The following is a 23,885-nucleotide window of genomic DNA, read 5'->3' on the forward strand; positions in this document are numbered from 1 at the left end:
CATTCACCTCTTGTCATTTTTACAACAGTGTCACATTTCACTGGTATAGTTTTTTTTATAGATTTTTGATTACCATTTGATAATGTCTCTGGCAGCATTTCCTGAATAGACTTGGAGTAGCTTTTATCTGGAATGTGTAACTGTTCCTGTTGGGCACCTGAAATCTTAGACCGCATGAATCCAGCTGAATTACTATATTGTGCTTCTCTGTCTGAGTCAAAATTGAATCGGAATCGAATCGAATAGAAGTCAGTGATGATACCCAGCCCTAGTCAAAGGAGCTTGCAAAGAAAAGCGTCTGGACTTCTTTAAGTTACTTGAAGACGTTTCACCTCTCATCCGAGAAGCTTCTTCAGTTCTAAGGTCAAATGGTGGAGAATCCCAGATATAAACCTAGTGGGAGTATCCCCCCACAGAGGGACAAAAGGACCCCCTGATGATCCTCTAATCGCCTGAGCCAAGGTGTCTCCCATAGGATTAGAGGATCATCAGGGGGTCCTTTTGTCCCTCTGTGGGGGGATACTCCCACTAGGTTTATATCTGGGATTCTCCACCATTTGACCTTAGAACTGAAGAAGCTTCTCGGATGAGAGGTGAAACGTCTTCAAGTAACTTAAAGAAGTCCAGACGCTTTTCTTTGCAAGCTCCTTTGACTACGATGACCTGGATGACTGAGAACCTTCACAGACATACCCAGCCCTACTTTTCCCTGCTGCTGGATAGGACTGGGAGTGGACAGTCAGTAGTAATGCAACCCTGGGGATATCTCTCCTTCACAATCGCACTTATTACATAGCACCATAGGTGTGTGTGTGTGTGTGTTCCCCTTTATAACCCTCCTTCTACGGTTCTGAAATGTCCCATCCTAGTCCATTTTTACTTTGTATTGCCATTGATAAATAGATGGTGTTCCACAATACCTTCTTGTTCAATACATATTTCACATGTATTGTTTTCATGTTGATCATTTTTTAATAAAACTATATTAAGGAGAAGCCTAATATGGCCATCTGTATTTAATAAACCTGTGAGCCTTCTTTTTACTATTTAAGTTTTAGATTTCCTCAGGGTGACATATCCCTATGTGGTGTCATAATTAAACTATTTATTTTCCCTGACCACACTAGTACAGTAGCTGTAGAATAGTTATGAAGGAGAAGTTTGTAAGAGGGTATTGTATATAGAGCACTAAAATGGTGTTAGGATTCATCCTCTGCCGACAATGAATTCCAGAACCATCCCTGAGCCACAAAGCAGCCATCACTCAACAGTTGAATGTACCGATATCCTTCGGATGGATTTGAATTCCAGGAAGGTGAGATGCTCAGCCAGCTCTATGGGTTCCAGGTGGTCAAACAACAGGGAGGCCTTCCCTTTTTTGGTTTGCTTTTTCCGCTGGGTAATCCTTCTCATCCAGTCGTATGATGGACTGCAAGCAGAACAATTGAGAAGCAATTAGCCACTCGAATAAAAGCATAAGAATCAACGGAACAGTTCTTTGACATGTTTAAGCTTTAGATGTGCACTCTTTAAATCTCATGGTTGTGTGACTTAATTTGGATTATTTTATTATTTAGAACTGTAAGTCATACAACACCAGTGTAGCCTTTTGATGGTAAAAATAAAGAGCTGGAAATAACCAAAAAATTGTCCCCTTTAAATAAAAAAGTTTTTATTTTATTATTATTTTATTTATTTTATTTTTAAATTTTACCCAGCCCAGATGTTACATTTTGTTAAAATTGAGTGATTATATCAAGAGTTTCTTCAGCTGCATCTGTGTGCCCTTGATGTCTTACATGGTTGAGATGTCGATGAATTTGAAATGCTCCTCACAGCCAAGCTGAGCTGCCACGTCTCTGAACTCCTCTGTTATTCTAATCAGACCCAAGTCCAGGTTGAACTCTGCAGGAAATGTTACTATCCAGTACCTAAGTACACATATTTGGAATTATACATCAAATAGATAAACATGGGACGAATGCAGATTATAGTATATCCTTTATTAGTGTGTGACAGACCGGGACATTTATGACATGTAAGCCCCTTTACGATGGGTGGTATGATGCAGGAAGTTTGACTGTCTGACATGTAGGAGAATGTATGAGTACCAACTTACCTCATTAAATAACAAATCTTCAGCCTGGTTCTTTGGCAGTTGTCACCACTGCAGTTACGGTACGTGGGCTTAAGTTAAGGACATTTTTCAAGATTTAACAAAACCAGCAAATCAACAAAATAAGGAATTTGTTTGAATACAAAAACACAGAATCGCCATCTAATTTTGGAATGGCATGTATTTGTGAGATAGAGGTTGTTTGTTACACTCTGGACAGGTTGCCTCTAACGCAGAGAGGCAGGCAATAATTCACACCTAAGGGGAATTTAGAATCACCAATTAAGCTAACCATGTGATTTTGCAAACCCAAAACTTAGCTGCTTCAAGGCAACAGTGCTAACCAATGACTGTTTTCTATAGTCATTGGTGCTAACCATCTTGTCACTATGCTGCCCTCAAGCTTTGCCTCTAATGGATTATGCAGGACATCTCATCCAGTTACCATCAGCCTTCTGCTTGACGCCTTATTGACTTGGATTAGGAATGCAAAAGGCAAACACCAAGTAGCTCAGCGCAGTCGTGTGGTGTGTGAGAGTAAGGAACCAAGATTTCTCACTTACCACTCGCATCACAGCATAGGCTGTGATGCGAGTGAGCTTTATTTACAGGATTGGCAAAATGGCAAAAACAGGAACGGAGGAGCTACCAAAACGTAAACTGGGGACAACTAACCAACTAACCTGAAACCATTAGGACGCAGAGTGATGACACAGAGACTGTAGGGCAGAGAGATGCAGAGATACACCGAGTAACACAGACGGAGTAACGACGAGCAAAGGCAAACACACAATATATATACACAGGCATGAACGTGAGGGAACAGATGGCAACACAGCTGCAACTAATTGGGCAAGACAAGACAAGGAAGTAAAGCAGAATACACTAACATGAGACAAGACCATCTAAATGTAAAACAGGAAATCCACAGACTAAACTCAGAGGCACAGTACTAACACAGAACAGTGGGAACACAGAACCAAAACTAACAAAGACACAGACAGATACCAATACCAAACAGAAAACACTGTGTTGCCGACCCAGGACATTAGTAATACTAATTTCGGTCATAAGGGTGGTACTTTAAGAGCCATATATTTTATGAGGTGGTACTCTTGTGAAAAGTTTGAGAATCACTGCTTTACTGTAAACATGACATCAAAGCTAACTGCAAGAGACAGAGTGTTGCTAAAGTGGAGTGTGCCAATACTTAGGGAGGTTTAAAGTAGAACTGAAGAAGTTAGTAGGATTGTGCATTTCTGCTCAAACTCTTTCTTAGGGTCCAATCACTTTGATCACAACGTTTTTTTCTGTGAAGTGCTCTATGGGCTGTTTTTACCCACTTTGCTGTCAGTTAGCTTTGGGGTAGCACTTAAATAGACTATTGAAAGAAAGATCTTGTGCATGTCCTTGTTAGCATAGAGATTTGTACAGTGAGTTTGGTGTTATATTGTTGCCTACCAACTAAACAGGCCATGTTGCAAAGTAACATAACTGTAATTTAACAAACTACTTTGTACAAGGAGAAAAGTACTGCATTGCGTAATATATTACTTATTACTCCATTACAGGTCACCTTTCCTGCACATACATAAGAGGTGATGATTCCACAAAGTCATGTTAGAGTATACCTTCTTTCACTCCTAAGGATAAATGTAACATGGCATATTTAAGTCAATAAGAAAGATTTTTAACAATTAGAAAACATTCCAGACATCGATTTCTGTAGCTCAGCAGGTAGAACAGGTCATTTACTACTACAAAAACCAACAGACTTAAAAGCTCCTTTGTCCCACACGCCATCAAACTGTTTAACTCCTCACTGGAGGGGAGAGGGAGGAGAAACAGGGGGACAAGGGAGGGCGGGAACAACTGAGCTGTAGGTGCTTTTCTACACTGTGCAATATTTGCAATATTTGTTTTTGTTTTGTCTTTTTTTCTTATATTTGACTGTGCAATAATCACTGTGCAATACACTCACTCAAATGAGCAATCCTATTTATCCATATTGTATATTCTGTATCTATATATGTGTATATGTGTATATATGGTGTATTTATGCTTATATCCTTACTCTCATTCCCCTTAATGTATCTGTAACATGCAACTTCTTTCGGTGCTTTGCTACTGGAAACTGAATTTCCCGGAGGAACCCACCTTAATAAAGTTTCATCTAATCTAATCTAATCTAATCTAATCTAATCGGAAGGTTGGTGGTTTTTTCCTTGGCTGCTCCAATCTGGATGTCAAATATCCATTGGCAAGATACTAACCTCCAGCTGCTCTCTAATGCATCCATCAGAGTGTGAATGTGCGTGACCATTAGATGGAACGCACTTCAGTAGAAAGAGCTGATATGTGGATGGGTTAATGAGGCAAGTTGTATAAAGTGCTTCTAGTTCTCAGATAGAGTAGAAAAGCGCTATATAAGAACTAGTCCATTTACTGTTACCCATCTGTTTTTCCAGGACCGTACCAGCAAGGTCAAATTGCACTGCTCAGAGAAACTGCATGAGAACTAATTCCAGACTGTGCAGGCCTCACTTAGCATGATAAATATTAAAGTTCACAACAGTGCATTTACAAAAAGACTGAACAAGTATGGCTTATTTGGAAGGGTTGCTAGGAGAAAGCCTCTTCGCTCTAAAAAAAATAAACATAGAGGACCCTCTATGCAAGCTAATCTGGAGGTTATCAGCTAACAATTACAGAGAATTATGACCTAAAGTTTGGGATGAATCTAAATGAAGAGCCAGGCTATGCTCACAGCACAGGGCCTACTGCAACTCAGAACCGAGTATTCAGGAAATATTCCTGCATTATTATTTTATTTATTTAATCTCTGTTTTAGACAATGAAAAAAAGTAAAATCTTTTTCTACAGTAAGTGGACACATCCCAAAAGTGCTTTCGCTGATAAAATCTCCCCAGGCTCATCTGGGAGACTGTCAGGAGGTCCTGAAAGGAGGAGGAAGTGGAGGAGATCAGCAGGAAAACAGATAGATATAGAGAGAAGAGAGGAAGGAGACAACAACAATGGTGTGTGTGTGTGTGTGTGTGTGTGTGTGTGTGTGTGTGTGTGTGTGTGTGTGGTGTGTGTGTGTGTGTGTGTGTGTGTGTGTGTGTGTGTGTGTGAAAACTCTATTTTCATTGTAAAAAAAATGAAAATAGGCTGGCATTACATCTCCATTACACACAAGGTCTGTTAGAAGTTTTAGTGAAGTTATATTGTGATGGTTACTTGTTGGGGGGTTTCTCCATGTGTCTGATTACTGAAGTAAGAAAATAAAGTCTGATCTATAACAACATAGTTAAAAAAGAAAAGGCTATGGCCGAGTCAAAGTCCAGACCTCAGCCTCAAAATGCTGTGGCAAGACCTTAAGAAAGGGGTGCATAAATGAATGTCAATGCACTGAAGCAACTTTCTAAAGACGAGTGCTCCAAAAGTCCTCCACAACTATGTAAGAGACTGAAAAGTCAAAATGCCTTCAGGCATTGCAGCTAAACATGCTTCTGTAAGCTGCTTAATCATTTTTCATATCATTTGTATTTTCCCTTAGTTTGTGTTAAGTAAATAAAAACACTTTTCAGGATGTATTTAAATTAATTTAGATCCTGGCAAGTTCCAGATGATTTTTTATTTCAGTATGTCCTGATACGTACACCCTTAGAATTGCAGTGGATGTACTGTCTTTTCACCATGACTGTATATACTTTGGTAACAGGGTAGTTATACAAAACTGAATGAAGTTGGCGTTTGAATTTACAGCAGGTAAAAAGCTGCATTACAACCATTTGTCTCTAATAGTACAACAAACCACCTACTGAGCAACTCCAAGGTCACTGATCCAAGCTAAGATCAATACCACTTATTTTACATCAATGTTCACTGGCACACCAAGAGAGCAGCTGAGAGAGATGCAGCTGCTTACAGAAAGCATCAAATATCATTTAAGAGACTGTCTGGAATACCATTAACCAAATAAAAGCTTAGGTGAGATTTCCTGTAAGGTGAATGAGCCCTCCAAGCTTCAGCCAGCACTTCAATATATTGTTGGACCATTTCACTAATGTGTATGAGCAACGAGTCATGATTTCTACAAGATAGGATATATCATCAGAAGTTTTCGCACCAGTTCAGAGGATGTAACATACCAACGGTGCATCAGCAGCACAATGCGTGGGAGGGGGTTAGCCTGCAGGTCACCACTGTCATCTGTGAAGAGCAAATCCCAAAATTCAGTCTGAATTCTTACTGCTTTCTCACTTACCTAGCTCAAAATAAAATGTTGGTGATACACTGTTTTTCTGAATACAGAATTAATGCAATTATGAAGAATTGAACAGACACCAAAAATTAGGGGTGTCCCAACACTTTTGCACAATGGTATAAATTTAGGGACTGCCTAAGTTATTCTCTGCAAATTACCACAAACTAATTGCAATGCAGTGAATAAGGGACCTTTAGGACCCCTGATGGTCTGTGTCACTCACCAAATCCATGAATGCATTCATTTAAAAGAGCATCAAGAGACGCTGCCTTCCCCAGTGTGGATGATCCCATGACGCCAAGCTGGAAGGAGGACAGAGAGTATGTCATTAGAGGGAGAGCACATCTGGTAGGACAGGAAAGAACACGCTTTAAAGAGCAATTTCTGATCAAGTGAAGAGGATGTATTGCCAGTGCTAATGCTAATCTGTACATGGCAAAGAAGGCAGGGAGTCTAACCACACTTTGCTTGCACAGATCGCCTTCACTATTTGCTCACTATCCACAGAGCAGAGACGATTCGTTTTTCCATGAAAGAGCAACAGTGGGTTTCACCAATGACCATGCCGTCCCACACGCCTGAGTCCATACAACATGATCACTCAGAGAGGAATGATTATCTCATGACAATCTATTATATCAAGCCTAGTATGAGTATTGTTTTTTAACAACAATCTATGCATTTGGGAACTGAGGAAATCAACTGATGCAAATCATTTGACTGGGTTACAGGTATGGGCTGCATTTAGAAAAGTTCTAGATGTAGAACCACAAAACCACTGTTAGAGTGAAATGTGGTTTTGCATGTCTTGCTGATGAAATAAGCAAGAACTGCATTGAAAAAAAATGCCTTTGGTTTCCAACAAATATTGATCAAATCATTGATCAAAGGATACAACAGTTTTCTGGAGGGGGGAAGGGGGTTAACTCTTGTTTTATAGTTTACTGCTACTGTGTCCATTTGCATAAGACAGGCTACAAAGAGGGGTTTTTAACCTACACAAATCCTCCAAATTTCAAACAGTACATAGCTCAACTGTGCAGACGTGGAATGCTGACTGAGTGACAAGTGGCCTAAACAGTCTAGTGTGCTTTTTTGTTACATATACACACCGGTCTCTGATTTATAGCTCTTTATGGGTTCCACAAACTTTGGAAAAACCTGCATTCCCACATTCAGAGATTTTTGGTTGTGTTGGAGAGTGTGAGAATACCTTACTAGTTGATGTACATTCACATATTCACCTATAAAACTGAACTATAGGTAGTGACCAAAAATTTAAAGTGAGCAGTGGTAAATGAGCTTTCATCAAAGGTGTCTAATCTTAGCACAAAAAGCAGGGTAATGGCAGGCACTGAAAGTAGAGTAATCCCTCTCACTGAAAGTAGCCAGCTGATGTGTCTTCAGTATCTGAGAATGCCTGCTGGACATACCCTAAGCAACTCATAGGTGAGTTATTTTAGCATGCCAATGGTCAGAGCAGACCCCAGGGTAGACCTGGTATATGTCATGAGCTCGATTCTTAGAAGGTTTGTGAAAATGACTGCTGGCTCTTTAGCTACTAAAGGCTCCAGTGTACGTGTTTGTCTGGTGTTTGCTGCTGGATAAGAAGTGTACAGTGTAAGTTTTTTAAAATTTAAAATATGACATGCTGCAGTCAGGATTGAGAATTACACAAGCCAGTGCATCTACAGTTAGCACAATTAGCTGAAAAAAAGCCAAAAGTGATCATTCTCTGAGGGTATAACTGAATAGTGTCAGTGTAGTTTTACATGCATTGAAATTTCAGAATTCACACCAAAATAGAGTGTGTGTGTCATCAATAGCATCAGGACTCTCATATACGTATGTCAAATGGCACATTTGAATGAATTCCTTTTCATTGCATAATAGCAGACTACAGCAGACTACACTATTTATGTGGCCAAATACTTACTAAAGGTCTTTTTATTTATCACGGTAAAATGTATTCATATAAGTAAAACAATTAAAAAGTTCTAATTTAAATTTTTCTGAATCAGTAGCTTCCTTTCTGATTCAGAAAATGTATAAATAGTTAAGGGTATTGGTAGTTTTACATCTATCAGTTATATTAGTTATGCTAAACACTTTTGTATGAATATGAAGGTTTAGGGAATGCTGGTGCTGAGATCACCACTTCTTAGCACAATCCCTAAAAAAATCTAAGTACTAATGAATTGCCTGCAGTTAAGAAATAATGTGTTCCTTCATCCAACTGTGTACACTCAGACACAGGCAAACACAGACACACAGAATGCTGATGTTGACGCAAGTCTCTGTATAAATTAGATGTTGGCAAGGGATGTCTTTTTTTGCTTCACCAAGGTGATGACATGCTTAGCCATTAACAAGGTCAGAACCACCAGAGGCCCCATCTCCCATGATGCACTGCTGATCCTTATTCAGCTGTCTAAATGACGTAGTTGGCTGCCTACGATACTGATTTTCCAAGTAGCCCGGCACCTCAACAAACCAAATCAAGTGTGACATCGCTCATTAAATGTCAGAGCTTTAGTCTTGGTGTGGAAAATTCTGCCAGACGCTTTTCTTTCCAAGCTCCTTAGACTATGTGCAATATGCAAAACATAATACATGCAATGGTGTACACACATACTTGTCAGGGGCTGGGTCTGTGATCCAGCACTTTCAGTTGTTTTGATCTCTTTCGTTATATGTTGAAGATAATGTGGAATGTTGGATTATTATTAATTGGCAGTGAATTTTAGTTTCACTCAGGCCTTCTGTGCTAGTTGTTATGTATTTCTTGTCCACGTGTTTCATGTTGTCAAGCCTGTGTTGTCATGTCTACGTCTCTCCAAGTTTCCTGTTTTATTTTGAAAGTCTTGTGTTTCTTTGTTCAATGTGTTTAGTTTTACTCTTCCCCTCTGATGTCATTATGTTCATTTGTGTCAGCTGTTTCCCCAGGTGTTTCCACTTCCCCTGATCACCTCCTTTGTGTATTTAGTCTGTGTGTTTCATTCAGACTTTGTCAGGTTGTCCTGTGTTCTTTCCTTCATGGCGCATCAAGTTTAAGGTAATGCATGTTCATTCTCACAGTTTTCCTGAATTTATGTTTTTGTCACAGTAATCATAGTTTAGTTTTTCCAGTTTAGGTTCTAGTTTAGTTTTTGCCCCGCTTGCCTTTGCTTTGTGTACTCCTATGAGCCACAACAGCCCACTTTTTGTTCAAGTCACATTTCACGCTCCATTTTTAGTCTGCATTTGGGTCCAGTATTCTCTTTACACACAGTCAGCTTCCACTGATTGTGACCCATGCTCATGTTTTCAGTGACCAGTCTGTGAACTGGTTTATAGAGATACACTTCACATCATATTACACATTCCTGCCAAATGATTTAAGTCTCTTTGGAAATGAAGTATGTGTTCATGTTCAACCCCGGATAATATGGATGGTATATTATTTGTCTTTCCTGGCTTTGCTGGTGCTTGCAAAGCATTTCTCTCTATGCGGACAGCTTTGATAAATCCTTGTTCACCCAGTTGACATGAACAGGAGACTATTTGTTTCTGAAAGAGCCACAAAGGTCAGGACAGGTCACCAATCTGTTGTAGGGCTAACACAGAGCTGCAGACAACCATTCAATTTCACATTCACACCTGTTTGGAATCATCAGTTGACCAAAGGACACTAATTGCATTTCTTTGGACTGTGGGAGGAAGTCTGTGTACCTGAAGAGAACCAATACAAACATGGACCTACTTGCTATGAGGCATCAGTGCACAATAGTACCCTCTCTAGTTTTTGTTGTTCTGTTTTCAAGGATTCATTTCACCAGTGCCTGGACTCGTCTTTATTAGTTTCTGAGTCTTTGGGCTCTTTCTAATGGCTTTCAGCTCCTGATCAATATGGTGGCGTTTCCCACCAATGTGTCTTATATTTTTCCATGATGTAGCATGTTGGTAAGATTCTGGAGTTCTCAAAGGTCTTAGTTTTTAGTGTCAGATGTATTTAATTGGCTTTTGACTTTCTAGTGACTTTCTAAGCAAATGAGTTCTTCCAGTAACTTTTGGGGAGGGGGTTTGTCTCAGGCGGCAGAGCAGGTCGCCTACTAAATGGAAGGTTCGTGGTTCGATCCTTGAGTCTGCATGCCCAAGTGTACTTGGTTAGAGGTGATTCTGTACATGTTACAAATATTTCAAATTGAGGGAGAAGTGCCATCACACACCAGCCTCATCACAAATGGTTTCAATGGAAGGGTGACCGTCAGGACTGAACCAAGGAGAAAATGTGCTGAAAATCAATGTTAGCAGGATTTATGGAGTGATTAATGAAAAATTTACGTTTTTGGAGTGCTCACATCCGTAGAAAGGCACCACCAGCCAATTTACCTTTTACCTCTTCTTCACAAACTGGTGACAAAGTACTTTCCTACAGGTCAGGCGAGAGACACAACAGTCGGTGTCTCCATCTATAAAACACAAAAGCGCTGTGCTGTTTTGGATCAGTGTTGGGGATTTTTGTACAGCACCATCAGATTTGGAGTCACTGTGCAATACCATCTGAAAAGAATCTGAGTGGCCAAAAAACGCACACAATGGAGCGATATCAGTTAGGGAATGGAGAGCCTGGATCTCGTCATTGTTGAAGCAGTTTAGGCTCACCCTCACAGAGAATGGCTCCTCAAGAATGCTTGAATACATTACTAGAACGCTTGCCTAAGAGTTTAAGCTATATTACAATTTGTTTGCACATACTTCATTGCACCGATTTCTAATTTTCCTATAAAGAAACAAGCGTCAGGATTTTTGGACGGCACTAAACAACCTCAACATATCAACTTACAGTCCAGTAGACGTGAGGTAAATACTGGCTAAAGTGGCATTTTATACTGATAACTTAAGAATACTTAATAATAATGAAATGTCTTCATCTGAAGAAAAATCAACAAATGAGAACTTTGTCTTTACTTAAACAAAAAAAAAAAATTCTTACACGCATCACAAACATGTCTATGGAAGCACCTCTTTTTCATTCCCTGTTGAAGAGATCAAATGTGACAGTCCTCTGGGTAACTATAAATTTCAAAGGTGTTGGTACATGTTTGTAGCACATACTGTGTTTGTAGGAAGCTTCCCTTAAGGACAATTTTAGTCTGGACCTGCAAATACAACACCTTGCTCAATGTCCCACAGACTCTAACAAAATCTCTAGTCTAACACAAGCATTCAGCCTTCAACATTCACACTTCAGGCTAATTTAGTGTCCAAACCACGCATATCTTTGGAAAGTGGGAGGAAACCAGAGCCCCAAGAGGGAATCTCATGCAAACTCGGTCAGCAGTTAAACATAATTTCATAACTTCACCACAACAATTGCCTTTCTTTGTCACACATTGGAATAAACATGTTACCCTTTTAATCACAGCTCACTCCCTCAGCATTGGGAGGGGACACAATTGTTGGTCTTGACTTGATCTAAACTGTGCTGCGTTATGGATGTGACTCAGTGATTTAGGGTCAAAATATTCAGTGAATGCAAAAGTCTCCACAATTCAGCCATTGAGTCTTAATGCTTTCTGCTGCTAACAATATAATTCACAAAAAACAAACAAACAGGCCATTCTGAAACTTTCAAAGTGTTCGTGTGGGCATTGTGCTGCTTTCAATGTATCAGACATTAATGACTTGTGTGTCATGTGTTTTTCTTGCTCCTGATTTTACAGCTTGTTACAGTCAGAGTGTTGCTTACCCTTTAGCGTGATTTGTGCTTTTTCTCCATCCACAGTAGGTCACTGTGTATCTGCCTCTGGCTTTAGCACAAAATGATGCAGCCAAATGTGTAATCAAGGGACACTGTTCATAGGCGTAATCTCACAAAAAGCGCCACCTCTGAACACACAGACAGTGCATTGTCTTAAAAACCCTGAATTGCTGAAGCCTAGTTCATACGTAGCAAAGCCAGAGCTACTTCATGCATTTAACTGACTTCCCCCCCCATTCTTTCATGAGTTAAACTACACGCAGTTACATTTTGTTCTTGCTACAACAGAATTTATAGGAAAGGGGGAATAAAATCTCCCAGATCTTACCTTCAAAGAGCTGAATATGAGCAACCATCCAGGCTAAAGATCAGCTTCTGTTACTGAGATAACTAACTGCAGGCTGCTACTGACTGTCAAGCACAGAGACTCCCATGGTAGCACTGTTTACTACGCTATGACCTCCTCCTCCTCTTAGTAAACACAGCAGCCTGGAGGAGCAGCGGTCGGCCATGTGACCTTAAACACACACGCACAGTCTGAATCTTCCACTGGATTGCACTGTATTGCATTGCAATCTTCCAGTGCACTGGAAGATTGCAATGCAGTGCACTGGAAGATTGCAGTGCACTGCAGTGTTGATCTAACAAGTTAGATCCTAGTTCTAACTTGACGACCTGCTTAAATTTATTCATTTAAAGAGGAATATATTTGAAAATGAGAGCATATCTATCACGTTATTTCATACATTCAAACACAATTTTCAGCTACTTTCAACCACAAGATGCAGTTTAGCATTTTAGCTTCATTAGCTAATATACAAACCATACTGGTGACTATTTAAGTTGATGAGAATATTAAATCTTGTTTGTAGCTTTTTTTTTTTTCTTTTTTTTTTTTTTCTTTTAGAAACTTACCTTACCACTTGTGAATGCCAAATCGAGAACCAATGAGCAAGCCCAGGATTGTCCCATGACTCTTTTTGTTTATTTAATTGACTTGAAGCTAATGATTGAGCCCATCATTGTGGATAGCTTTTACTTTGTCTAATCATCACATTTACAAATGAGGAGGGGGACAAAGATTTTTTTTATTTTTTTTTTTTCACAGCATTGTCTTTTATCAACATTTTTAAAAAATGCTATTTTGGCTTAACCGTCTCAGACCTGGAAGTTACACATATCTTTTCATTAGTATCCAAAGAATCTATAGTCATTTATATGCTCTTGAATCAGAACCGTTGATAAAGCAGTAACACTGATAAGTATAGCTTTTTTCTTTTTTTTCATTTTACACCAGAAACGGCTACAAAAATATTCTCCTTCACAACAATGGGATTGTAATTTACAAAACAATAACGAGTGAGACCATAAACTCAGGTAAGTGATTGTTGAAGTCACAGGTCACATTTTATCTATAATTACTGCCTATTTTTGCAAACCACAGTAGTTGCCTCCTATAGCCAATTAGAAAAAAAATCACTTTTACAGCTTCAATTTGGGATGACCGATAGCTACATCCCTGTTTTATATGCACTTGATGGCTCCCGTCTTGTGCAGATGAGGCCTTATGCAGCCAGACAGTGCACACTGATGTCCTGCCTGGACCTAATATGACATCTCCACTACTTCTGTGAATGTTGTCAGGTTGCTATATAACATGGAACAACACTGGCATTGAATGTGCAAAGCTCCACAACATTTACCAGCTATTGATATTTGTGTTTGTCTGCTGCCTGCTGAAGCTTTTATAGGCAGCCACCAAAATAGTTAGTGTGCTGTTGCATGCAGATGTTACATTAATTCTGGTATAAGACAGATGACAGAATGGCTGACGGCCTCTGTGTTCACACACTTTTTGTTTTTTTTTTCCTTGCCTGTCCGGCACTGTAGCAATCAGAATTATTGTCTGACAGCCAAGAACAATGCCCACCACATTTATTTTCCATGCCATGGTGTAGAAGCCGATACCCTCCACGCCTGGAAAGGGGCCTGACACAGCCAGGGGGGCCAAACCTGCCAAACATCGAGACCAACACCAATCCACCAGCGGGTGGGGGAACCAGTCACTGGCAGTGAGTGTGGTGGGGGGGAAATAGGCCCCCACAGGTGCTGACGCACTGCAGCAGCAGAGAAGCCCACCAGCTCAGACCTCGGCAAGATTCTCATCCCGGCTACCACCGGGGGGGGGGTACCCTCTTCCTGGAGCTAGCTCCCCCACTGACCCCATAGGCACCCCTGTTCTCCAGAATCCATCAAGGGCAGGGGACCCAGGCCCATCCAGACAGGGGTCATAAAACAATAGGCGTCAAGGTTGAGTTCATCCTCCACCTCTACTGGACACCCCCCACCTACAAAGTGGACTCAAGAGCTGAGATCACCTCTCACACACTCACATGTCCTGTTTATCACTGAGTACTTAGCTTCAGCATTCTGGTTCCACCTGCTCCATTACATTCAAATAAGATTCAATTATATCAGTCTTAAGAAAGCACATGACTCCTGGGCTATAGCACCTAGGGGAACTCATAAATGGCCATAATCAAAAATGGCCATAAGAAAAATGCAAGCAATTATTGGCCCTGTTATGTATTACTATACTGAAGCTGTTACAATGGTGCATGCTCTGAGGTCAGACTGTAAATCAGAGGTGATATTTTCAATATGATCATCTTAGACACAGCTCTGACCTTGCGTTTGATGGAGGCAGGTCATCAGAGAAAGGTTGGCTTCAAAGAAGAGGTGATAACAAATGGAAAATGGATAATTGTTATTATTGATGGTGCACATAGAACAACAAAGTGCAAATTGTTGCACTGACCCTCCAAGTCCCATCTAGTACTCAATATATAATTCAATTTGAATGGATTGGCGGTAAACTGCATGTCAGATGACATAAATGTTTATTATATGTTTAATATGACCTTGAAAAATGAGAGGATGCCTGAAAATTGCAGAAGTGGAATTTTCAAGAACATGAGTGAGAACTGTAGTAACTAATGACAGATAAGGCTGATGATACCATGAAACTATAGGAAAGAGTAGTTAAAGCTAGGTTAAGAAGAGAGGTGATGATCCGTGTGCTGCAGTACTGCCCAAGGAACGATTCTACAGATGTGATGTTTAATTTGAAAGTGTTGATGGAGAAGGTCAGAAGGAGTCGCTTTCTTTGTGGATCTACAGAGAGTGGAAATGCAATGCTGCGTGAATATGTTGGGAGTGGCAGAAAAGAATGTGAGGGTGATGGAAGATATGGTATATGAGTACACCAGCACAGTGGTGAGGGGTGTGATAGAGTTCAAGGTGGGGATGGGATCAGCTCTAAGCCTTTTCCTGTTTGCTGTAGTGATGGAAAGGCTAACAGTTCGGGTCAGGCAGTCATGGACTATGATGTTTGCAGACAATATTGTGATCTGTAGTGAAAGAGATGAAGATGCAAGAAACAGAGGAAGCGGGCAAGTTGGACCAGCTTCAACCATCCAAAACAATGCACTGCAATAAACATTCAAAGTGACATAAGTTACACAAAAGCATCAAATGAGTATTTATTACTAAAGACTCTCCGATAATACAAAGGAAACAGACAAGACAGGGACATGCTGTGAAAGAGAGCCAGAGATTAATAATAACTCTAACTAATAATTAATAATAACTAATAATTGAATGCAGAGAGGTGTATATAAACACAGTGAGTGGAAAAGGTGACTGAAAAAAATACTCAATGCATCACGGGAATCCCCCAGCAGCTTCCACCTATTGCAGCATAACTAAGGGAGGATTCAGGGTCACCTGATCCAGCCCTACCTATATGCTTTAGCAAAAAGGAAAGTAATCTAATCTTAAAAGCAGAGACGGTGAACTTGTATGTGATGAGAATAATTTTCAATTTAATCCTGGATTTAATTAGTATGACTTGGAGGTGTAGATTTATTTAAACTAACATAAATATCCTGCTGTTACCAGGTTTCAGTAAGGCAGAGTAAATCGTTTTGTTGATCAATTATTAATTCATGTACTAAGAGAGACTTAGAAGAGAGAGACCTAATGTTTAATAATCCACATTTCACTGTATTAACCTCTGGTGCAGTTATGGATAGTATATTGTTCTTTCTTCGTGATTTTTTTATATATATATAAATTGTTTTTTGCAGATTTTTGGTCTGTTTCTGGTGGTCTGGCAGCAGACACAGTCTCTAAGAGGATAGGGTTTTGGCAGGATAACAGGAGGAGAGAAGCTGCAGAGAGGAATGTGAGATTGCAACTTTCATATTTTGGAGGGTTTAAAAAAAAAAAAAAATTGGCAAGATTTCTAGAAATGAGAGCTGCTCCATCCAAAGTGGGATGGATGCCATCTCCCCTAAAAGACCAGGTTTTTCCAGAAAGTTTCCAAATGATCTATGAAGCCTAAAGTTTTAGACACCACTCAGACAGACAGCAATGTAAGGAGAACATGTCAGAGAAAGGGATCAGAGAAAACCTCAGTCTGACATCGATTTCTCAAAGTTACACACCAACTTGATATTGATTTTAGTGACCTCCAATTGAGGTAACCAAGTGTCATTATTGCCAGTGTCAGTTATAATTTCACAGAATTTACATTTACCCTCATCCAGCAGATTTGGGATTCCCTCAATGTTGCTACTCTGGCCCCTGGAAGACAGTTTGCTATTGTTGCTGGTGCCTCTAGCTTCACATGTCTGATAGCAGAATCTCCAATAACTAGAGTTTGTTCCACAGTGTGTGTGTCACCAAGTGGAGAAAAAATAATTAGCGACATAATAATTGGCGATGGTGTACCGGGGCTTCTGTTTATTACTACTCTTCCTCATCATCAGACAATCTGTTGGTGGAGAGCTACAATGCACCAACTACAGGGTCCTGGCTAGCCATGGGTGCAGAACCAGGTCTTGAATTCAGTAATTCTGGCCTCCAGAACTACAAACAGGCTACATTTATTACTAGTATTGTTATAACCAAATAAGGATTCCAAGCTATCAATAAACAGAGGGTACTGCTTTATTTTATCTCTGCGTATTAATCTGGATCAAACCAAGACAAGCGAGTCTCCAGCAGATGCCCTATAAGAAGTACTACATGGGATACAGATTATTATTCACCTTTCAATAAAGATGTGAGATACTCATAGTTTTATGACAAATCTGTGGCCATATTAATGACAGTGCAGCGTGTGCTGATCCTCTGTGGAGCCTGTTCAAAGCCACTTGACATTCTGCCAGTTGAGGAGAACATTTTGTCATATAATTCATTTTAGCATCTCAACAGACATTTCCAGTCTCCATCTGTTATAAAGCAATTTAATCTATTCTGCACTCTCACAGGTTCAAGCTGTGCAGACTCATATGCAATTATGGCCTCTTCATCAGAGGTCACTTGCTTTTACTAAATATACCATATTATGTTGACATTTTAATAAAAATGTAAAAAATAAATAAATAAAAAATCAGAGTGAAGAGCAGGATGACAGTTTTCCAAAGCAATCTAAAAAAGGTGTTTTGGGGTTTTTTTTGTTTTTTTATAGTTTAATTGATTTGTGTGATCTGGTTTCATAGCTCAACCTGCATAGCTGTGTTTGCAAATACTGTTTAATGTGCAATGCTTAAATTATCAGTCCTACTGTGGAGCTCCATGACTAAGGTCACATTCATATAGAAAGTGGTTCCCTTGTGCCGTGTCACCTTATTGGTTGGTTGGTAGTTGACATTCCAGCCTCTGGTTGTCTTTACTTCCCAGTCAAATGTCAATCAGCAGTATCCTAAGTATCCCAACTGTGTTATTTTCCCTGTTTTTACTTGAAGTCGTGGTGTCATCGACTTTCTGTAGTCTCTACATCACTGATAATCTCTAAACGTGTGAAGAGGGCTTAACATTGGTGTGTGAGAAACACTCCCCAAATTTGATTGAGTAAGATGAGTATGACTTATCTCCTTTCATTCCAGTGGTTTATTTTGGACGCTGTACAATTATGTAATCAGCAGTACTGAATGCTGCACTGCAGTGTAATAGGACAGGCCATAAGATCATTATTAACTATCACTAGTGCTGTTTCTGTGCTGTGACTCTTTTTTTGTTTTTGGAAAACTATTTTTAAAAGAAGAAAACTTACATATCCTGCTAGCACAGGGATATGGCTGAGGATGACTTAGGCCTCAGAGGGATAAGTAAAGAATATCACACAGTAACCTTAAAAGCCTGTGGCTCACAGACTGATGAGTTACTCATTTCCAGGTTTTGCCATTTAAATGCGATGTAAGTTTATAAGCGCAGAGTCTGTTTGACTATAAGTAACAATACAAGGCAGGGACAGTTCACAGAAAGGAGTGAGTTCCCTGCAGCACTCAGTAGAGGTTACTCATTAAACCTGACGGTAACTGTACTGAAAAGCTGCAGCCAGCCCAGTAACCCTATGAATAAATGCAACTGCATTAAATCTACCAGGGACAGAGTCAGATTACCATCAGTCAAATCTGTGTGGTGGCCGTGACAGCCAATGAAAAAATTATTCTGATGAGGTGATGCATGTGTTTATGGACATACGCAGCTGGAGCACATAGAGGAGGTTTCGAAGTGACTGGTTGCTTTTGTCATAGCAAAAGCAACCAGTCACTTTATATAGTCTTCAACGAGCTGAAGACTATATAAAGACCCAGTTATGTTATCAGTATCCATCAGTCCAGCCAGGAAAATGCCATAATATGTAATTAAAGCACAATACAGTTCACATTTCAACTATTGATTCCTAATTTTGTAGCTCAAGTCAATTTTTAGTTTTGCTGCAGGTTTCAACACACAAACTTCTTACCTCATCTGAGACTCTGCCAGGGTCTACCAGAACATCTCATGGATCTGCCTTTTAAACATGTCCGTGAACAGATATAGCTTTTAGTCTGTTCAAATGAGCATTAATATTAAAATCCACCTGGACTGAAAAGGTTGCTGCTAAAACCAGAGCAGCGCTCCAGCTGTCAGAGCTCCGTTAAAGTATCGTCCAGCCCTTTCTTCAGCTTGCTTCTCTATCTTTGTAAAGCCCTTTGTCTCAGCTGCATACAGTTATAGTGTGTATTCAACCAGCACTGATCTCAGTCTGTTTTTGTTTGTCTAAATGGCCACTAGACTTCCTTCAATTCTTTCCCAACTTAGGTTTCCTGCCTGCGTTGGTTGGTCGGGCTAAATATAGGGACCACACACGGTAAAGAGGGGGTAAAGAGCAGAGCAGGAAATCTATCACAATATGCTTTTGCGCACATTGATGTTTGCCCGTCAGTCGTGATAACTTTGTTCAGTGCATTTCACCAACTGTGTCTGGTGAAATCCGCAGTTGCAAGTTGGATGAGTTATTTTCTTTCTTTCTTTTTTATGTTTCTGAGAGTGACGGTCTACAGCACGGGTGCAGTACGCACATGTGTGATCCTGCATTGTCGCTGTGTGCCTCAGTGAGTGGGTCACCCTATCCCATATTCCACTCTAATGACGTTGTACACATTGTTTTGTCTCTCTGGGCTTCTAAAAATGTCTCCCTAAACAAAAGCAATGACTGCACATCCTGCTGCCTGGCTGAACAAAAAGAACTGAACTCCAACTTTTATTGTCTCAGACACACAATTTCAATTAAAGACTGTGCGATAACTACTGTGGGGGATGGTTAAGTCTCCTTACATTCTATTTATTAATCCTCATGCTTTTTTTTCCCCCCTTTGTCTTCTTTGGGCTACAAAGACGAGGAGGAGGACGATTTTTAACACACTTGTTTGCCTTATTAGAATGTATCTCTGTTTGTGTAATGCACTGATACAGTCAGTCCTGCTACATTTATCTAAATGTCATCACATCTGTCTAATATGTATATGCAGTCTATGATCCACATAGGGCGTAAAGCATTTAGAGCAGCGGTCCCCAACCTTTTTTGCGCCACGGACCGGTTTATGCCCGACAATATTTTCACGGACCGGCCTTTAATGTGTCGCGGATAAATACAACAAAATAAAACTAGTACCGGTAACGAAAAAAAGAAGATTTATTCATAACACACGTGAAAAGACCCAGGAAAACAGAGTAAACGATAAAAACGATAACAAAATAACGCTGAAAACCGATAAAAACCCTGAAAACTATACATTTCACACCTGAGCCTCAACTCTCGCGGCCCGGTACCAAACGACTCACGGACCGGTACCGGTCCGAGGCCCGGGGGTTGGGGACCGCTGACTTAGAGTTGATGTGCTTCACAACAAATGCACATACATATTATTTCAGGGTCTTCCTGCGGTCCTAACCTTTAAATATAACCTCTCTTCTTCCTCTCCTGGCCTGTCTCCCTTACATCTTTCTCAAATGTAAGTAAGGTCGCTCAGTTTTTTCTACACTATGTAACAACCTGCAAACAAACAGTTTTTATTGATATTTGTTAAGCTGTTAGAAGTGTTGCAAAGTGTGGCCACAGCATATAGATATCTGCACTCTAGCTTACTGCATTTGGTTTTGTCTCATTTATACCTCTAAAAGCACCAGTGATGGAGGATAACCAGTTACACCCTGACAAACTTTACTGCCTCCAGTTCAGTTGGTGAGCTAACCAGTGCATTCCTTCTTCTTAAGAATACAGCAGAATTTTGGTTAAGCTGTAGCTAAACTTTCGGTATCTTTCTGATTTATCTGATTTGTTATCTCTTGTAATGGGAATGCAAAAGGTTACCACTGTCGCCTTGCAGCAAGGTTCTTGCTTGAACTTTGGACTTTTCTTTTGCTGGATGAGAGGTAGATGAAATGCTTGCAGTGTGTATAGAATGAAATATTGTATGACTGGATAGTTAAATTTGGCTTGTAGTCTACTGTGAGTAAAGACTCAATAAGTGCTAGATAAATGCCAATCCACTTCCATTTAAGATGGTGCTCCAGTAAACAATTACCAAATTTCAACACTTGGAGCTTTTGCTTAATTTGTTGTCTAATACTGAATGAACAGACTCATCTGGCCATGAAACTGCTTATCAGTTAATTGATCAATAGTCTAATTACTTTTAAGACTCTGAAAATGGAGGGCTCTTTATAAAAACGACAAGAGGTTATAAAAGCTCTTGAAGAGTTTATTTTTTTAAAAGGTTTTAAAGCAATTAAATGAAATGTAAAAGTCTACACTACATCATATCTTCAATATTTCTAAGCTAAATAGCTATTTCCAAGCTGCTGATTTCTGTATCAGATGAAGTAACGGAATATTCAATTAAATGTCTTTTTGAAATCAAAAGGACGGCTTTTAATGTGCTAGATGGAGGTCTAATGTGAAGTCACTAAGTTCCTTCACAAACTACAAATAAGTGAAATAATCCAAATGGAGTCCAGATGTTTCTTTAAATCATCTGTTAAAGCAACCATGACCTGTCAGGTGCTTTGGTCATTCAAGCTCAAACTTTACCCTTGCAGAGCACAGTATGACCCCTGATTGGTGGGAAGTACTGTGTAGGAATAAAAGAAAATGTTTCAAATATACCACATTATCCCAGAGCAAAACAATAACCTGCAATAACTAGAAGACTACTTCCTAAACTAACTCCAAGCTGTATATTCGTGGTTTAAAGTAATAAACAATTATACTCACATGTCTTAAAATATGCACCTACCTTACTGTGAACACTGCCAGCTTACATCTGCTACAGAAATCATGATCCTATTGTTGTACTCATCAGGATAACCAGCAATATGCAGAAAACTCAAACTGCTGCAGGTTATCTTGCTACCCAAAGATTCCCCTCCCATCCTGGCTTTTTTTTCCACACACTCAGTCCAGAAATAGATTCAGAATTTACTGAAAACAAAGGGTGGTGTGCAAGACAACTCTGCAAATATCAGTGAGTAGTCTTGGTACAGATAGAGACAGAGGGGAGGAGCAGACTTTATCTATAAGCGAAGTGAACAGATTCTTTTGTAGCTGATTCATCAGTTTTTATTTTCTATAAAGTGTCTCATTCTGGCTTTAACTCCCTTATAGGCAGACTACAGAACCACCACTGGCAGCAATAAATAATTAAAGTAATTGTTTTCTGTATGACTTTATCAGTCTGAGGTCTGGATTTTTTCATTTGCTTAGCAGTACCTACTAAGATGTATAAGGATGGCACTGTGACTAGTTGGCTAATCGCTAATCATCTGTTGCAGTGTTCCTTTAGTTTCATTACTGAGTTTCATCAGTGATGCTATGCCCATCTTACACGGTCCATAACAGCATTCGACATGTTTCTCATTCAAAAGTTGAACAACTTGAGCAAGATGGTGTTTAACAATACACTGAAAGAAATAGATTTAGATGCAAGGTTTAATGCTAAATGATTTCTAAGTAGTGAGGTCCAGGGCTCCATCGCAGACACATGCACAGGAATCTTTCTGTGCAAGTCAGTTTCCACTTTCAGGTCCCAGCACAGGACAAAAAAGTCTTGGAGCAGCAACAGAGCAGTCATGCAGAGATGGGAACCAGCTTCACAAAGTTTCCAGATCATCAACCAGGTATCAACTGACCAAACATCTTGATGCATGCTCAATCATAAGGGTAGGTAAACCTCCAAAAGTTGATTCTGTTCATCTGGACGTAGCGTTTTCAGTGGGAGAAACGTTTTGTCACTCACCCAAGTGACTTCTTCAGTCTCAGCTGACTGCAGGTTTCCCCGGTCTTATAAACAGTATATTTGCATAATGACTGAAACCAGCCCACTGAAGGACCAAACAAGTTGTTCTTCCTCTTAAGTAGGAGACTGGGATCAGATAACTACCAGCAGGTGAGTTCATCACTTCCAGGTGCAGTACCCAAAAGGGCAGCAACCAGAGAAGCGCTAAAGCACAAGGTGTGACTACTTTTACTGACAGATGCATCAGTCAACCAGTGCACACTTTCACTAGGATGACGGTGTTTGCAACGCTAGGAAACACCCACATCACTCTGATGCAATAACCCACGCCTAATATGAGCCTGATGGAAGTTTGTTTTTCTAGCTATCTGATTATTTTGTTAGTGTAGAGGTGTCAGAAGTCTATACAGTCATTTTTACAGAATTACTTGAGCTCTAAGGTAAATTTGATTTAGCCCCTCTGGTCTTTGATCAATGATCTTTGATCAGTGGTTGTTTATCAGTGGTCATGACAATTTGCATATTAATAATCGAGGAACTGACCTCACAGCCCATTGTTCATTCAGTGGGCTAGATTGGGGAAACCTGCAGTCAGCTGAGACCGAAGAAGTCACTTCTCCCACTGAAAATGCCACGTCCACATGAACAGAAATCAACCTTTTGGGATTTACTTACCTGGATGACTGAGCATGCATCAAGAAAGTTTGGTTTAGGTTACTAACAATCTTCATATGGCAGTGGACTGTATTACATTTAATCATCAAACCTCAGGTTATTGTATTTAGTTTCTAATGAGATACTCTGACATCTACCTTCAGCAACACTGGAATCTTGGATTCATTTTAATCATTTCATCTTAAAAACCTCTTACTACCGTATCTCGCCGGCAAAGCACTTTGCCCTTGGACTGCTGCTTTACTTGTAATTCCTAGGATATTACAAATAGAATGGGAGGAAGAAACATCATGTTTCAGGCCTCTCTTATTTGAAGATAAGGCGTAAAACCTTCCTTTTTGATAAAGCTTATACTTAGAGTTGATCAGATGACCCTGAATCCTCCCTCAGTTACACTGCGATAAGTGTAGGCTGCTAGGGCGTTCCCATGATGGACTGAGTATTTATTCT

General features: G+C 39.9%; 1 protein-coding gene across 6 annotated transcripts in view; it reads right to left on the reverse strand.

Annotated features, from left to right (window-relative positions):
• The window catches only part of rasgrp3 (RAS guanyl releasing protein 3 (calcium and DAG-regulated)), a 39,281-nt gene extending 17,458 nt beyond the window's left edge, over window positions 1-21,823 (reverse strand). Inside the window, exons 1-6 of one of the 6 annotated variants that reach the window (XM_084948678.1) lie at window positions 21,762-21,823; window positions 6,610-6,688; window positions 6,229-6,331; window positions 2,120-2,182; window positions 1,800-1,931; window positions 1,282-1,429 (exon numbers count right to left, since the gene is read on the reverse strand). In XM_084948678.1, the coding sequence (XP_084804804.1) occupies window positions 1,282-1,429; window positions 1,800-1,931; window positions 2,120-2,182; window positions 6,229-6,331; window positions 6,610-6,679 (516 nt within the window). In that variant the 5' untranslated portion in view covers window positions 6,680-6,688; window positions 21,762-21,823. Of the gene's footprint in view, window positions 1-1,281; window positions 1,430-1,799; window positions 1,932-2,119; window positions 2,183-6,228; window positions 6,332-6,609; window positions 6,689-12,457; window positions 12,659-18,946; window positions 19,225-21,761 lie in introns of those variants that run through there. The other 5 variants (XM_084948677.1, XM_084948676.1, XM_084948679.1 and 2 more) reach the window with 5 other exon arrangements.
• Between the last annotated feature and the right edge of the window lie 2,062 nt (window positions 21,824-23,885).

Source organism: Perissodus microlepis, chromosome 13, assembly GCF_051167445.1.
Source record: "Perissodus microlepis isolate ML-2025 ecotype Zambia chromosome 13, ASM5116744v1, whole genome shotgun sequence".
NCBI classification, from domain to species: Eukaryota; Metazoa; Chordata; class Actinopteri; order Cichliformes; family Cichlidae; genus Perissodus; species Perissodus microlepis.